General features: G+C 38.7%; 1 protein-coding gene and 1 long non-coding RNA gene across 4 annotated transcripts in view; one reads left to right on the top strand and one right to left on the bottom strand.

Annotated features, from left to right (window-relative positions):
* Nucleotides 1-13,166, bottom strand: part of LOC127533076 (uncharacterized) — a 165,071-nt gene extending 151,905 nt beyond the window's left edge. For all 3 annotated transcript variants that reach the window (XR_007940649.1, XR_007940650.1, XR_007940651.1), the window contains exon 1: nucleotides 13,046-13,166. This is a non-coding gene — a long non-coding RNA (uncharacterized LOC127533076). The remainder of the gene's footprint in view (nucleotides 1-13,045) is intronic.
* A 106-nt stretch (nucleotides 13,167-13,272) lies between these two features.
* cdkn2a/b (cyclin-dependent kinase inhibitor 2A/B (p15, inhibits CDK4)) lies at nucleotides 13,273-15,364 on the top strand. The gene is made up of 2 exons (XM_022193715.2): nucleotides 13,273-13,680; nucleotides 14,604-15,364. Exons 1-2 carry the CDS (start codon nucleotides 13,558-13,560, stop codon nucleotides 14,853-14,855), a joined length of 375 nt encoding a protein of 124 aa, XP_022049407.1. The 5' UTR covers nucleotides 13,273-13,557; the 3' UTR covers nucleotides 14,856-15,364.
* Nucleotides 15,365-17,215: the final 1,851 nt, after the last annotated feature.

The raw sequence follows: 17,215 nt of genomic DNA, 5'->3' as shown, positions 1-17,215 counted from the left end.
AAAAACATACAGGGTTACAGACGTATAAAACATTACAGTAAAACAAAGAGAAGAATGATAAATTAATTCTGACTGGGTTAAACCTACCCTAAAGTGTTATTATTTTAGTGAAGTGCGTTCTATAGTCGCAGTGCCTATGTTTGCAAGTTTGATTGTTAATCAGCTGTGCCTTATACTGTCTCCTAAAACTGACTAAGGTGGAGCTTTCTCTGATAGCTGTAGGTAAAGTATTCCAGTTTTTGCAGCCTTTAAAGGCATTAGAGGAGATTTAATTTCCTACGACTTTGAACGTAGCATGCGCACATACAACCTCTCCCTCACCCCCCTCTAACCTACCCCCTCTTAACATTTACGAAGAAACGCCCCCCTCCAGAAACTTGCGTCGCACTCGTGAAGCTTTCTTTTACGGCTGGGTCCCCCTGGATCTTTATCTGCCATTATGTCAAAAAGATGAGCAAAACAAGTCGCCAGCTAACTACGAAGCTACACCAAAGCAACACATACACAAAACACGTAAGTCCAAGGCGTACGTAATCTACGTAACTAGGGCTGAGCCGGAAGATTTTTGATTGACAGGGAAGGGAGCAAAGCAAACGCCTCGGTCCGAGCGCGTTGATTGGCTGATGTTTTTCAGGTCCTGCCATGTCCACAGTTTGTTTTTGTTTTTTTTAAATTCTTTTAGAGACCATACATACAAGTCCACTAAAGGTCAGTATATTCATTTTATGTGAATCAGACAAATTAAACAAAAAAAACATCCTCCATAATGCCTTTAATAGATAATCTGTGCAAAGGAGGACTTTCTAAATTTAACTTCACAATCATCCCTGGTGACTGATCTTGACTTTGAAATTCTTTTTTTTTTTTTTTTTGCATATTTTCAACACTTTAATGTTTAAAATAATCAAATATTATTAAATTAAAAAAAAATCAAAGCTACCTGGCCCTGTGTGAAAAAGTAATTGCCCCTTAAACCTAATAACTGGTTGAATCACGCTCAGCAGCAACGACTGAAATCAAGCTTTTTCTATAACCGGCGATGAGTCTTTCACATCTCTGTGGAGATTTTTTGGCCCGTTCTTCTTTTCAGATTTGTTTTAATTCAGAAACACTGGAGGGTTTTCCGGGACGAACGGCCTTTGTAAGGATTCAAGTCTGGCCTTTGACTAGGCCACTCCAAAACCTTCACTTTGTGTTTTTTAAGCCATTCAAAAAATAAAAAAATTGTTGTCCTGCTACAGAACCCAAATGCTCTTCAGTTTGAAGTCACAAACTGATGGCCAAACGTTCTCCTTCAGGATTTTCTGGTACAGAGCAGAATTCATGGTTCCATCAATCACAGCAAGTCGACCAGGTCCTGAAGCAGCAAAGCAGCCCCAGAACATCACACTACCACCACCATGTTCCACTGGTGCTATGATGTTCTTTTGTAACAAGACACACACCTTATAAAAACTTCAACTTTGGTCTCGTCCGTCCATAGAATATTCCCTATATATTCTCTAGAATACGTCTTGGGGATCAACAACTGCTTGTTGAGTCATCCGTGGCTGTTTGTTTTACAACCCTATCCCTCGTGCTTCCCTGCTTAACAACATGATTACAGTGAAGATCTGCAAGCCCTGAAATTTACTTTGAATCCGGCCACAAGCTGCCATAACTGGGCAAGAATGAGTCAGCGTCTTAATGTGAAATTGTAAAGAAATTCAAAAGAAATTCATCTGAAAAATGAAAAAAAAACGTGTGCCTTTGTGGCTTCTGTTGACAAAAAAGTGCTTTCACTTACAGTTATAAAGTTTTCATAACGCTGCCAGTTTTGTTTGTGTAAGCGTATCTCAAAGGTGCTGCCGGTAATCAGTGCCATCATAAGGAGGAGTGATGTCACCGTCTTGTTAATCATTAGTCAAACATAACAGGACTCAAATACTGCTTTTATTGCCCAGTGTGTAGGAGTGTGTTGTCATACTGTCTAAAATCCTGGAAAAACACATAGCTGTAAGCTGACTATGCAGTACATTTCAGCTGCTCCAGGAAGAATAACAGCGCTAAAACGTGCACATTATTAGAAACTGTTCTATCTCTGACCGCAGGCAGATCCTACAAGTCAATGCACAATGGACTCCTTGTTAGAGTCAACTATCTAAACATCGTAAAAACGATGAGCCTCATGACAGCTAACTCTTTCACCCTTTACTTACACACTCTTTCAATTTGTCTGTTTCAGCATTAATAAGGTGATTCCAGACACTCATCTGTACAGTATGTGGGCGGCGGCTGCATGCGACTGGCACAACAAAAAGATGTCAGCAGAAGCAAAATCCCGAGTACTCTCAGCTCCCTCCCTCCTTCTGCTCTCCATCTGCAGCCGAGTCCCTGAAAATCTGCTCACAAACAGCTCATTGATATGGCATGTGTGATGAAATTAGACCAGGGGTGGCGCACACTCAGCACTCACCAGATACCATCCACAGACTTCCACACATGGGTGTAAAGGCCACGAAACCGTCAATGCATTCTAGCAGGACACGTTTCAGGTTGAGTTTCTTGGGAAACACGTTTTGAGCCAGCTATCGGAAAAACAAAACCTCGCTTGTTCAAATCAATGAGTTAAACTGCGGATGTTTACAGAGAAATGAAACTCCTCCAGCTGCTATGAGAGTATGATTCAGCAATCACAGATAACCTTTTAATTGTGCTTGACATTTAAGGCAACGAGATGAACACAACAGATGTACATCAAACTGCAGAACAATTACTGTAACCTCAAGTGGACGTTAAATGTGTCTGTCAGGGAACAAACAGAACACATTGAATTTGCGAGCTGATTTTACACCAACTATGGACGCATCGCTCTCAGATAGCAGAGCATGAATCTGCTATTAAGCTTTCAACATTCTCATTCAGGGGCCACATTCAGCCCAATTTTGTCTCAAGTGACCAGTAAAAACTCAGCACAACAACTGATAAATAATCACAACTCCAATTCATTCCTTTAAGTGCAAAAAATTACATTCTGAAAATGTTCACATTTAATGAACTATCTTTTCACAAAACATTATGAACAAACTGAAATTTGAAGAAAAACAAATTCAATTTCAACAATATTATGCCTCAGTTTAGCATTTACACATCACAATTTACAGGTCACAGAGTGTCTACAAAAAGGTACAAAACATTTAGTCACAGTTATCTGGAACTGAATGACACGGTATTTTACTTTGAAAAAACAACAAGACAAAATATTACACAAATGAGACACAAAACTACAAAAGGGAGAAACAAAATGACAAAAAGAAATTAGACACGACATGAAACAAAACAAAAGAGAAAAAAATTGGACAAAAAAGTTACAAAGGGACACAAAAAAATGGACAAACGAGGCAAAATAGGACAAAAGCGTTAAACAAAATGACAAGAAGGCTACACAAAACAATGAGTAAAGCAAAGCACAAAATGACAAAAACAAACGAGACAAAAAGGAAACACAAAACGGCAAAAACATGAGACAAACAACAAAAGTCAGCCCAAAAACAGACAAAAAACAACAAAAATAAGACAAAACATTACAAAAATGAGACACAAAATGTGGCAAAAAGAGCAATGAAGTATTTTACTTTATGATCAAAACAACTTGTCAAGATCTAGAAATTATTTAAAATTTACAGTTTACAGTTAATATCTTTTCTGTAATTTTTTTACACTGTGCAAAGTCATTCTGTGGGCCGGATTGGACCCTTTAGTGCATGCTGGGTAATTCATAATAAATCCAGGTCTCATTTTTAGATGGTCATCATGTATGCAAAAGTTTAATTTTGTGTAAAGTGAACAAGAGTAAATACAACCTCAAGCAGGAAATATTCACCAAAAAAAAAGGATTCTTCATAAGTTAATGCAAGAACGTACACTACCAGTCAAAAGTTTGACACACCTTCTCATTCAAGGCTTTTTATTTATTTGTATTATTTTATACACTCCAATAGATTAATACTGGAGATTAACACTTAACATAACTCCATATGTATTCTTTTATAGCTTTGATGTCTTCAGTATTAATCTACAATGTAGAAAATAATCAAGTAAAAACCATTCAATGAGAAGATGTGTCCAAACTGTGGACTGGTAGTGTACGTCTTAATTTCCATAGTTTCCTTAACTGTCGTTTTATTACTGAAAACACCCTGATGTTCAGGTCCCTTGAACTGAACAATATAGTAGTTTACAGCTTGTCAAGATCTAGAAATTATTTTACATTCAGTTCCACAGCTGTGTAGTAATCCTGACACACCACACAAACTAAAGTGGGAACCATTAAGGAAGAAGGTTAACCTGTCCCCATGCCTTGTAAATGTATAAAATCTATGCAACAAATATGCATAAAGGTTGTGACAGTACGGTGGACAAATTTAAAATAGCAGTGACTTGTATTGTAAAGATTGCATCTATTGTCATCTCTGTCATCCAATGTTTGACAGCCCTGGTCTAACTTCTGCAGCACAGGGGCTAAAAAGCACACTATGGGAAGATAACCTCAAGTATTTGCACACAATGAGCCCAGTCTGAGTCAGAAGGTCTTTCAACCTCATGCACACATGGAAATTGCTTCTGCTTGTAAAAACTTGTCTTTTACAGAAAAACTGACATTTTCTTAGTTTTATGCCCCTAGAACTAATGATTCAGAAATGCAACACGTCAAATATTCAATAAACAATTCGACTTCTGTTCAAATTCAGGGTGGTGTCTCTTAGCCCGACTCTATTTTGGATGAGTGAGATTAGTAAGGCAGAAAGAATTCAAGACTTACTGAATATTTTGATAGAATGAATGGATCGATTATATCGTCGTTATAAAGTAACCTCAGATTTAAAACAAAGCCCTGCCTCTGTCTGGCCGTTATCCCTCAGTTCATGGAAAGTGTTCTGACAAAAGTGGACTTCAAAGCGAAAACACCAACATCACAAAGGCTTTATCTGCAATACAGTATGCAGAATTGTGTGTGCTTAACCTAAGTCACAGATTGTGATGCGCCTTTGATGTAATGAGCGGTCTGCAAATAGTGGAGGAAGGGCTTCACGGGACTGGGGAAGTAAACAGAGCCATAACCTCATTCAAATGTTGTGCAATTTAACTTCACGGACACACTGCAGCTCTGAAAAACAGTCTGTTGTAATAATCAAACCTCTGTGAAATCTCATAAAGACACCAATGACGTCAAGAAGACAATTAAAAATCAAACAATGTGAAAGGTAAGGGTGTGAGCGGGGCGGCGCTTCATCACAACACGGTGAAATACCACATGTAGTGCAGAACTGCCAGCCAGAAACCAACATTACTCTGTCATGTTCCTTGGTGGAGTTATGTGGCGATTAGCGTACGTTTGTCTATTTGTCTGTTAGCAACAGTACTCAAAAAGGGACGAACGGACACCACAGAAACCACAACGAAACTTAGCAAAGCATCTCACCGACTAGCATCGTGCCTTGTCCAGAGATCTCAGAGCAACAGGTTTGCGAAAGCCCTCAAATAAAGAGAAATGAATTTATTCCTCTGCCAAGGAACACGACGGAGCTATGTGATGATCGGCATCTGTATGTCGGTTAGCAGCATTACTCAAAAACAGACAAACGGATTTGGATAAAATTTTCATGGACAGTCAGAAATGACACAAGGACCACCTCAGTAGATTTTGGCAGTGATGCAGCTTATAGTATGGGTCCACAATTTTTTTCAACATTTCCGTATCATTGTGAGATAGCAGCACTGCGTCACTGTAACCATGACAACAAGTGAACACTACGTCAGCTGCCTGCTGATGATCACATGATTGCGATTATACTACAAATCCACCACTGTGGACTTATCCAGACTCATCCGTCGCAAATCAAACAAGGAACAATTGATTAAATTGTGAGTATGCTTCTGAATCTCATCAATTCCCGCTAGGGCTACAGCGTGTAAATACATGCACGATACAGTGCAAATATTCGTCCATCAGCACAGACATCCACGCTGTATCATGCATATATTATATATGTGTGTGTTCCGCCCAGACGGTTATTTCTGCTGCACAGTGCGCCCACTTCTGCTTCTGATGCCGTAACGTGCATGAGACAGAGACATACAATTACTCGATTAATCGATAGCTGCAGCCCTAATTCCTGCCGCCTGCTACATATTTAGGTCAAGCGATTCGGTATCCGTACATCACGTACATATGCACAACACAGGACTGTACTCAGCGCAAGGTCATTTTGTTTGTGGGTACACCTATGTAAGACGGCCATATTCTATGTTGCTGTGATTTCTGCCACAAATTCTTCCAAGATTTCTGATGTCTGAGTGTTTTTCTTGCTACAAGTGTGGTCCGACATAGAAAACTAGCTCCACTGGGTGGAGGCAGACTCAAGGTGGAGCATGAGTGTTCAGCGTACTTCATAGAAATGATAAATTTGTTGACATATGGCTGCTCTGAAGAGGCTGAAATGTCATATTTGAACCAAGGCCGAACTGTTCAACTCCAACTTTTTGCAAAAATGTCCTTTATCTGTACCCACAAGCTTGTCTTTTATGTGGAAATGACACAGGAAGAGAATAAACAGAGCTTAAAAAAAAGAGCTGAGGGCCAGTTGAAAGTGTCCTATCACTGCAAATCTAGCCTTTTACAGTTAAATAAAGTAATAAATTCATTAGCAGGCAGCATTATAGCGATGAAAAGGGCAGACAAAAACACCATTTAAACCGACAATAAAAGGGGGATTTCAAATGAACAGTCAGCAGGAGGTGATTTCATTCGTCGGGAATCAGAGCGTAGGTATTCCCCTTCTCTACTGTCGAGGACAGTGGTTTGGATTGCGCAGCTATTTTAGTATGCGAAGCACAGTTCGATACAGAGCGAAGAGGAAGAAAGAAATCAAAAACCGAATAGCCAAATCCGGTAAAAGTTTTGGTTCAGTTTTTAGAGCAGTAACACTAGCAAACTGAGCACCCAGCTGTATGTAAGTCGGAGGAGGTTCTGTGGGAAACACCATATAACTGACAGATTACAATGATGCCCACATCACTATTGACCGCTTTTCTCCAAACTAAGCGGCTAAATTTAGCCGCGAAGAGGAGGACTTTCTTCTTAAAGCATTTTTCTGACCAAAAGAACGTTCCAAATGCACTGATGTCATGAAGTCAAGCCCTACAAAGACAAACCGCCGAATAAGACATGTTTTGATGATGGCCTTGGTTGTTATTAAAAGCAAGCTTTAATTGTCTACTTTTTTTGGTCCTTTCACTGGGTAAAATTGTGACCTGTTTACTTTCCCATACTTTAAACAGAGCATAAAAGGCATAACGTCTGCAATCATTCACAGTGCCCTCTTTTTTTTCTAACACCAATCTCACACACACACACACACACACACACACACACACACACACACACATGTGCTCGCACACAGGGGACTTCCAGGCCAACACACCTCCACCCACTCTCAGCCTCCATCGCTACAGGCTCAACCTCAAGACGAACACACATTCCGCACAGGTCTGCTCACATTTACACAAATAAATGGAGAATTAAGAGTATTGACGCACATCACCACACACTGCTTTAATGTCTAACTTCACCACCGGTGACCTAACAGTCCTACATCAAGTATTTTCTGATACACAAATCAAAACACTGCAAAGTCTTGTCATCATCAGTTATCTGCATCATCTAACTGCTTTCACACACATTTTCCACATTACATGCTGCTCTATTCTACTACTTTGCTATAATTCTGAATAGCATATTTTTTGCGACATATTTATTTCTTCTTATACAAATCTAAATTAAAAGTTACATATTTTATTAGCTGCAAAGTCAAGTTACAATCAATTTGCATCTAAGGGCTCACGCACATATTTTCCCATTGTATGCTACCTTATACAAATACTTTGTCACAATTTAGAAGAAAATAACCACATTTTTACTATATATAATAAAAATCTCAATTAAATTAAAAATGAAATATTTTAATAGCTGCAAAGTCAAGTTACAATCAACTTTCATCTAAGTGCTCACATAAACACACTTATAGTTTTCCACATTGTATGCTCTCTTATTCTACTACTTTGCTGCAATTCAGAGGAAAATAACATAATTTTTACTATATATACACATAATTATTTCTTCTTATAAAAATCTAAATTAAAATTTAAAAATTACGTATTTTACTAGCTGTAAAGTTAAGATATGAATATTTTTCTACTGTATGCTACCTTATTCTACTGCTTTGCTACAATTCTGAGGAATATAACCTTTTTTACTATATACATTTATTCATTTATTATCATTTATTATAAAAATCTACATTATAAAAAATGACATATTTTATTAGCTGCAAAGTCAAGTTCTAATCACTTTTCATCTAACTGCTCACACACACACTCATATTTTTCCACTGCATGCTACCTTATTCTACTGCTTTGCCACAATTCAGAGGAAAAGAACATGAATTTTTACTACATATATATTGACTTCTGCTTAAAAAAAAAATCTAAATTCAAATTAAAAATTACATATCGTATTGATTTTTTTCAAATTAAAGGGATTAATTACAACCCCTGTAGCAAACAAACCATAAAACTTAGCTTTCATTCCAACGCTAGTACAATGCTACTTATTCTATTAACCCTTTTTTTTTTAACCAAGCAGTGACTGAGGTGTGTGCGAATGTTTGACCACCAACTACTTTTCTTTGAGATCTGTCAGTTTATGACAATTCAGAGTCAATAATTTCTATGATGACTCTCAACACACACAGGCTCCTCTGAGCAACTGACCGAGGAGATAACTGATGCTACCTAGCAGGGCAATAAAAAGACATCAGGGTGTTTTCGGGATTAAAATGGCAGTTAAGGAAAATTATGGAAATTAAGATGTGCATTCATGCATTAACTTATGAAGAATCCTGTTTTTGGGGGGTGAATAGTTGCTGCTTGAGGTTGTATTGACTCTTGTTCATCTTTTGCATAAGAAAGTGCATGATGACCATAGAAAAATTAGAAAATAAACTTCATTGTGGCCAGCTACAACATCAAGATGTAAAACAATGTAGAAAGTAACTTATCAGTCGTAGTTATGCAGTCCGTCGCAAAATTTAAATATTTTACACTTTTAAATAATTGTTTCTGATGGAACTTCTGCTATGCTTTTACCTGCAAAACTTTAACTTACAATTGAGTTTCTGTCATGGTTGTATTAGTACAGGGGGTGTCAAAGATGCGGCCCACGGGCCAAAACCAGCCTGGAAGAGGGTCCAGTCTGGCCTGCAGGACGACTTTGCAAAATGTGAAAATTACAGAGAAGAAATCGACTGCAAATTATAAATCTGTAAAACTGTTCATTTTAAATAATTTCTAGATCTTGACAAGTTGGTTTGAGCATAAAGTAAAATATTGTATTGCTCTTTTTGTCACATTTTTTCATTTTTGTACGATTCGTCTTGTGTTTGTCTTTTTATGTCTCACGTTAATGTCGTCTGTCTCACGTTTTTGTCGTTTTGTGCTTCCTTTTTGTCTCGCTTATGGTTTTTTTGGTCTTATTTTTGCCATTTTGTGTTTTGCTTTATTCATTGTTTTGTGCGTCGTTTTGTTTCACGCTTTTGCCATTTTTGTCTTGTTTGTGTCGTTGTCCTTTTTTTTGTCTCTTTGTAACTTTTTTTTGTCTGTTTTTTGTTTTGTGTCGCATCTCATTTCTGGTAATTTCGTTTCTTGCTTTTGTTGTTTTATGTCTCGTTTTGTGATATTTTGTCTTGTTTTGGTGTTTCTTAAAATAAAATGAATGCTAAATCATAAGCCTAACATATATATTTTCAAAATTCAAAAAAATAAATAATTTTGACAATGAATAAACACATACTGCATATATTTCTGGCTCGGTCCAGTGTTTCTCTCTGATATCCTTTTCTCCCTCCTTTAACCTCACCCTAACCAGGAAAGGCACATAGCAGTTATGTAATTAGAATTATTGTTAATAGTACTGTAGAGTTTTAGTCTTAGAATTTTATTTAGTCAAAAAACATTAGCATTTTATGTAATGTAGGATTTTAAATTACAATGTAAATTCACATCAGAAATGTTCAATAATATTTAACTTCTCATTTGTCTGCTGGAGAGCTCGTCCAACAGCTGCTATTTTAAATGTGTTGTATGAATGACTGTGACTTCACCTCACTGACAGTGGCTTCAAAATGGTGTCTGACTACCTTCTAAGTCACTAATTCAGCTTCAAAATATAAGTTTCAGTTTTAATTTGCGTCATTACATATCACCCCGACTGCAGTATTGGTTAACGTTAATCACTCAGAAAAGAAAAGCAGAAGAACCGGCCGCCCACAGCCACGCTGAATAATCAGAATCCTCAAAGTATTCATCAGAAATACAGCTAATCATAAGACATGCTGTGTCTTTGAAAGATAGTTTCAAAATTTGCCCTCTTCCTCAGAAACCGTACGGTAAGATAAGATAATGAACATCTTGACAGAAGTGCACACAGCCCATGCCGAGCACACAGAGGCTACGTATATGCAAGCCAGTGCAGGTTTTTCTTTTAAAAAATAAATGCGGAGCCGTGTGTTGTCCTGTTTAAATAAAAAGTTAGAATCATAATTCAAGACTAATCTTCCTCAATCTCAGCCCAGTGTCAGAACTTGTTCAGTCTGATGGTTTTAATGTGATACTGAGGTGTATCTAGCACCCGTTATTCCATCAGTCCAGCTATTTTACATTCCTAGCAGAGGCTGGGAACACAGTCATCATGTGGTTGTCTCTCCTCCATCAAGGTCGTCACGTTTTGTAAAAAAAAAAAAAAATCAAGTTTAGTCGTGGTGAAGCTGGTTAAACAACGGAGAAGCAGAACGTTATGCTTTCACAGTGACAACCACATCCTCTATGAAGACACGTATATTACTTATATTAACACATATAGCAGCTATTGTTCACACACAGTGGCTGCTGACTGCGACTTTGTGGAGACAGATGGACATTCCAGTCGCTTTGTGAAAGGCCTCTATTGAGGTGATGCATTTGGTTCCTCTGCCATGTTGACAAACCTCGGATCAGCCTGCTCAGCAAAAACTAACCGTTTTTTAAAGTTTTGTTTCAGTTTGTCACAGATGACTTAGAGCAGTCACTGCATCATATTTTCCAGAGCCGTGTGTACTGTATATTTCAGGTATTTTAGGGCAGACAACCAGCCTGTCTCATTACCAACAGAATCAGAAAGTTTTATTGCGGAGCAGCTTTTCACAAACAAAGAATCTTACTTAGTGTTTTAGTGCAGTGAAGCAGTAACAGATAGACTAAAAGTGTTGCCAGTAGAAGTTAAATAAATAAGAGTAAACCAAAGTGAAACAGCCAGCAGACGCTCCAAGCTGCTTAGTGTATGTATCACTATATCATCAGTCCACCAAGGAGCACGGTGGAGTTATGTGAAAATCGGCGTATGTTTGTTTGTCTGTCCGTCTGTCTGTCTGTTAGCAATATTACTCAAAAACAGACCAACAGATCTGAATGAAATTTTCAGGGAAGGTCAGAAATGACACAAAGACCGACTAATTAGATTTTGGCAGTGATGCAGTTTATAGTCTGGATCCATGGATTTGTTGAAGATTTCTGTGTCATTGCGAGATAGCAGCACAGAGTCACTGTAACTATGATAAGTAAACACTATTTCAGCTTCCTGCTGAACATGATTGCAATCCTACTACAAATCCACCGCTGAGGACTTATCCATCGGAAATCGTCAACAGCTGAGCAGCCTTGGTGGAATACTGCGCTCTCTGAGTGCTTCTCTAGTTGTAAAGTTGGTGGAGTGTGACAGAAAATTAGTTGGCCTTGTATTGACTTTCATTGCCTGGCCAGACAACAGTAACAACAAAAGCAGCCAGAGACCACAGTAAGTGCCAAGGCTGTTCATTCCCCCATATGGCATTGTCAGAAATGCTGCATTTTTATTTTTTAAGAAATGCAGCATTTGTGTATGAGTTACTGATCATCAGAAATCACCCCACTATAGAATGTGGCCATTTAATATAGATGTACCCACAAACAAAATGACCTTACACTGAGCACAGGCGTGTGTTATTCACATATATGTTATGTACAGATACCGAGTCATGAGACATAAATATGTAGCAGGTGGTGGGAATTGCTGGGACGCAGAAACACCCTCACAATTTAATCAACTGACATAGTTTTCACTTGCTGTCACAGTTACAGTGACATCATTTCGCTATCTCGCAATGATACAGAAATCTTTAACAAATCTGTGGATCCAAACGATAAGCTGCATCATTGCCAAAATCTAATCACTTAGTCTTTCTGTTATTTCTGACCTTCCCTGAAAATTTCCTCCAAATCTGTTCGTCTGTTTTTGAGTAATGTTGCTAACAGACAGACAAACAGACATTGAGTGTCACATAACTCTGCATTCCTTGGCGAAGTGATAAAAAAAAAAAAAAAACACTTAAAGGTCCACTTTGTAGTTTCTCTGAACCTTAGAGTCACATCACATGATCTTCACCAGCAGATGGAATCACAGAACCACAGAACTACAGATCCTTAAATTTCTTTTTTCTTTCGAAGCATTTTAAGTTGTTTTTTTTTTTTTTTAAATTAAAGTATAGCAGGAGGAAAGAAATTAATGCATTTGTGGACCCCTTTGATAAATGAGAATACTGTGATATAACTGAAAGCTCCAACACTGCTGTTAAAAAGCCCCAGGGTGAGATTGCTCACTCGACAAGGGTGAACTCTAGAACAATCCTTTAATGTTGCAGCTGGGAATGTGAAGCTATTAATTAGTGCAAACGCAGCTGTGAAGCTTGTGGATACTATTCCTGTGTGAATAAAGCCTTTCTGTCACCTTTAACACATCACACATTGTTTGGTGATTATATTGTGTTAACCTGTGTCCGCAAAGTACATAAAGTTAGCACAAATGTAGTGGAGAAAAACTTTTCAGTGAAATGTGCAGCCTGGGCCTACACAAGGACAAAAAGGAAATGTGGCCTACCTATTTGCTTTCATCCATTGGCTGCCGGGTTTTTAATTTAAATCATTAATCGCCCAGAAACTCACTGATTTTGGGGGCTTTTTTTGAAGGTGTGTCAGTAAAACTCGACCTCCCTTACCCCCGCAGCAGGAATTGAGGAAACTAAAATGTGGCGCTTCTGCTTGTCAAATTCAGCTGGGGCTGCGCATGCGCACGATCGCGCCACTGCAGCGGTGACGTCACCCATTCAAAATAAAGACAAGTCCGGACAGACACCGAGCGACCGACCGAGCGATCGACAGCTGAACAGACAGGCGATGCTCCGTTCACTCAGCCGGTCACCCGAGCAGCCGGCGGCCCGGACGCAGTGAGGAGCTCCCGGGGGACGGAGGAGCCCCGAGCGGCGGAACAAAACCGAGCACAAGCCACGGTTTCAGTCGACGGGCGCTCCGGTTTGTTGTGGTTCCTCCTCGAAGAAGCATCACCCGATCTACCTGTCAAGTCTCCACTCGGAGGATCCCGGCGGTGGGGAAATGTCTCTCCAGGATGAGCTGACGACCGCAGCGGCGAAGGGGAACACGGCGGATGTGGAGGATCTCCTGCGGGCAGGAGCTCCGGTTAACGGGGTGAACAAATTTGGACGAACCGCTGTGCAGGTCGGTGGAGACGCAAAACAAAACATGAGTTAAGTTCATATGACAACCAGCTGCATGCCTGTCGCACAGAAACTCACAACCTGGGAACATGAACATGATCTATTTTCTTTGTTTTTTTATTTTTTAATTCGGCCTAAGTTTGGAGAAAGTAACGCTTCTCCAGATTACTTAGCGATCTGCTTATTTACACCGACAAAAAACAAACAAAAAAAAAAAAACACAATCCAGCTCTCCTTTTAGGATTTATATCATAGATTTAGCTGCAAATTACCTAAAGCTAAATAAAGTGTCAGTTTTAAAGTAGCAGCTTGAATTTTGCTCGAGATTGTTTTCTAACTCACACATCAAATCGAAAGCAATAATAAAATAATTATCCCGTACACCCCCATAAAACATCCAGGTGAGAGATTGTTCTTTATCTCTAAAACTGGTAATTACAGCAGCATAACAACTCCAGCTGTCCGTGGCGCATAAACACAGCCACATTTTTACAATTATATTGCCTAAGTTATCAAGCAACTTTAATGTGGAGAAACACTCAATTTTCTTTCCTAATTTATTTAATTTCTATTTAAGCTAAATGTAGGGGAGCCTTTTGCAGATGCAGGCTGATTTCTTTTTTATTGTTTAGATGTAAAATAGAAGCCTTCATTTGCTCATTTCCACTCAAGTAAATTATAGTCAATGAGGGACCATATTTCCACTTGTTCATAGGCCCAGAAACAACTGTAATGGTTCGTTTTTTTCCTAAGTATGCAAATACACACTGATGAAGAAGGGGAAAATGCGTTAAAAGCAGCAAAACTAAATAAAACCAACATTTGTCCAAGTGCGTAAATGCCCTCCTTTTTGTAGCAGCCAGGGTGTGTTTTCTGTCACCCGGTGTGGTGCTCTCATTAAGTAACGGCCATGTTCCTGTGAAGGTGATGATGATGGGCAGCTCCCCGGTGGCTCAGGCGTTGCTGGAACACGGAGCGGATCCCAACGTGGCGGACCCCAGCACCGGATCCACGCCGCTGCACGACGCGGCCAGGACGGGCTTTGTGGACACTGCGCGCCTGCTGGTGAAGTTCCTGGCTGACCCGCAGGCCAGGGACCACGCGAACCGCCTGCCCATCGATTTGGCTGCACAGAACGGACATACGGATGTTGTTGCTTTCCTGGAGACTCTGTAAAAGAAAAAGAAAAAAAAACCGACAACAGAAAGCAAACTGGCTGTGAGGTGTTTTATTTCCTGCTGGTTCTGAGCGGAGACAGCGGGCCTGGAGAAGAGAGGCCTGCAGCCGAAATTACTCATTACGGCTGTTTTATGTGAACTCTCGTTTTATTTATTTGACTGCCGTTTGCTTAGTACTTAACATTATTTTATTCTTAACGAAATCAGGGTTGTGGGTGGGCACAGGGCCGCTGGTATGAGAGATAACACACATATCCTGCAACGCTCTTCTGCTACACAGTGTTTTTGAGGCAGTTTTGACTCCTACGTAATAATCACGGTGCAGGTGTGCGGTAAGGACTGTTTTTTTATGCCTATTCATGACTAATATTTAACCAAAAAAAACGTAAAAGCAATTGAAAATGTTTTGCACATTGGAATATTACACGTTTACCTGATGCACTGTTCTGTTTGCTGTTCCCTGTTTGTATAAATATTATGCACTTTAATAAACTGTAATTTCAGAGAGTTTATGTGTTTGGAGCAGGTTTAAGCAAAGGTGAGCTGTGCTTTATATTCTGTCTAAAAGCTGGGTTACTGGAAAGAGTTTTTAAACTTCAGCAGTTTTTTTTTTTTTTGAATAAGTGCTTGAGTTTGTTGATTTTTGTATTTGGATACTGTTAGTGAAGAGAACAGTGTTGAAAAATAAGTCTGTGGCAACTCCAAGTGAAAAAAATGTACTATAACCTGGAGACAACACCTTCAACTGTTCTTAGCTGGATGGCTTCTCCCTGGATTTGCTTTTTCTAAACTTTTTTTTTAACAGATTTAGATCACATGCATTAACGTTTAAAAGTTTGGGGTCATCCAGACAATTTCATGTTTTCCATGAAAATACACACTTTTATTCATGTACTAACATCACTGCACGAGGGTTTTCTAATCATCAGTTAGCCTTTCAACACCATTAGCTAACACAATGTAGCATTAGAACACAGGAGTGATGGTTGATGGAAATGTTCCTCTGTACCCCTATGGAGATATTCCATTAAAGATTTCCATGCAGAATAGTCATTTACCACATTAATGTCTAGACTGTATTTCTGATTAATTTAGTGTTATCTTCAGTAGTGTACATCCAAATAGTTTTTCCTAACCACTCTTGATTCACGAGTCCTCGCCTCGGTCGATTTTTCATTGTTAAATGTGGCAGTTAAGTCCAGGCTGATGCATGAATTTAACCCTTAGATGCTCCAGTGATTTGGATCCTACGTTCTTCCGTAAGTGGATCAAAAATAACCCAGATAAGAATCAATGTGTTTTTATGGCATTTTTGTCATTTTGGTGAAGAATAGTAATTTGTTTAATTGTTTGTATCATAGCTTGAATGATATCATTTTTGAAATCTGATTGTTTTTCCCGTTATAACTGATTTGGATAAATGGGGGAAAAAAGATTACACAGAACAGCAACAGAAGAATGTCAACATCCATTCTGTTGACATTTTTCCTCACATTTCCTCCAAACTTGTGCACTGTATCACCTCTCGTATGATATTATCAGTGATAAAGAGCTTGGGGTAGTAATACAATTATTACAGTTTCTTTAAAAGTCTAGAAGGTAACTTAAAAATTGAAATGGAATGATGTCAGAAACATGTTTTTTGAGGAAGAGCTAGAAAATGAAATGGTAAAAACTTTTCATTACAAAGATATGGCATGAAAATGACCTCACCAGGTCATTTTTGACCCACTTAAGCATCTAAGAGTTAATTATGTATACTACTGTTTAAAAATTTGAGGTCATTTAAAATATTATTTTTGAAAAAAAACAACTTTTTTTTTCAATGAAAATAACATTAAATTAATCAGAAATAAAGTCCAGACATTGTTAATGTGGTAAATGACTATTCTAGCTGGAAACAGCTGATTTTTAATGGAATATCTCCATAGAGGTACAGAGGAACATTTCCAGCAACCATCACTCCTGTGTTCTAATGCTACATTGTGTTAGCTAACGGTGTTAAAAGGCTAATTGATGATTAGAAAACCCTTGTTAACACATGAATAAGAGTGTGAGCTGTCACGGAAAACATGAAACTGTCTGTGTGTTCCCAAACTTTTGAACGGCAGTGTATATTGGGTGAAAAACTGAGCTGAAACCTTTGTGTAATATAATTAGGTATAAAAATGACTTCTGTTGTTGCACAACTGAACAGCAAGCATTACTGCCTTCATCAAAAGTAAGACACAGAGAAAACACAGTCTGAAACAACATGCTTAATAAAGTAGGCCATTCATTTATGTTGCACCACGATTTCAGACAAATAGGTTTTGTGGCTTCATGCGACGAAAGGGAGATTTGATCACAAAGAAAATC

This window comes from Acanthochromis polyacanthus, chromosome 3, assembly GCF_021347895.1.
Source record: "Acanthochromis polyacanthus isolate Apoly-LR-REF ecotype Palm Island chromosome 3, KAUST_Apoly_ChrSc, whole genome shotgun sequence".
NCBI classification, from domain to species: Eukaryota; Metazoa; Chordata; class Actinopteri; family Pomacentridae; genus Acanthochromis; species Acanthochromis polyacanthus.
Note: the sequence above shows the minus strand (reverse complement) of the source record. Positions and strands in the feature narration are given on the sequence as shown.

Excerpts from the sequence above, each read along its gene's own strand:
- cdkn2a/b (XM_022193715.2), top strand. The coding sequence starts at position 13,558 with ATGTCTCTCCAGGATGAGCTGACGACCGCAGCGGCGAAGGGGAACACG. Across the intron at positions 13,681-14,603 it reads TTGGACGAACCGCTGTGCAG|GTGATGATGATGGGCAGCTC; the intron begins GTCGGTGGAGAC and ends GTTCCTGTGAAG.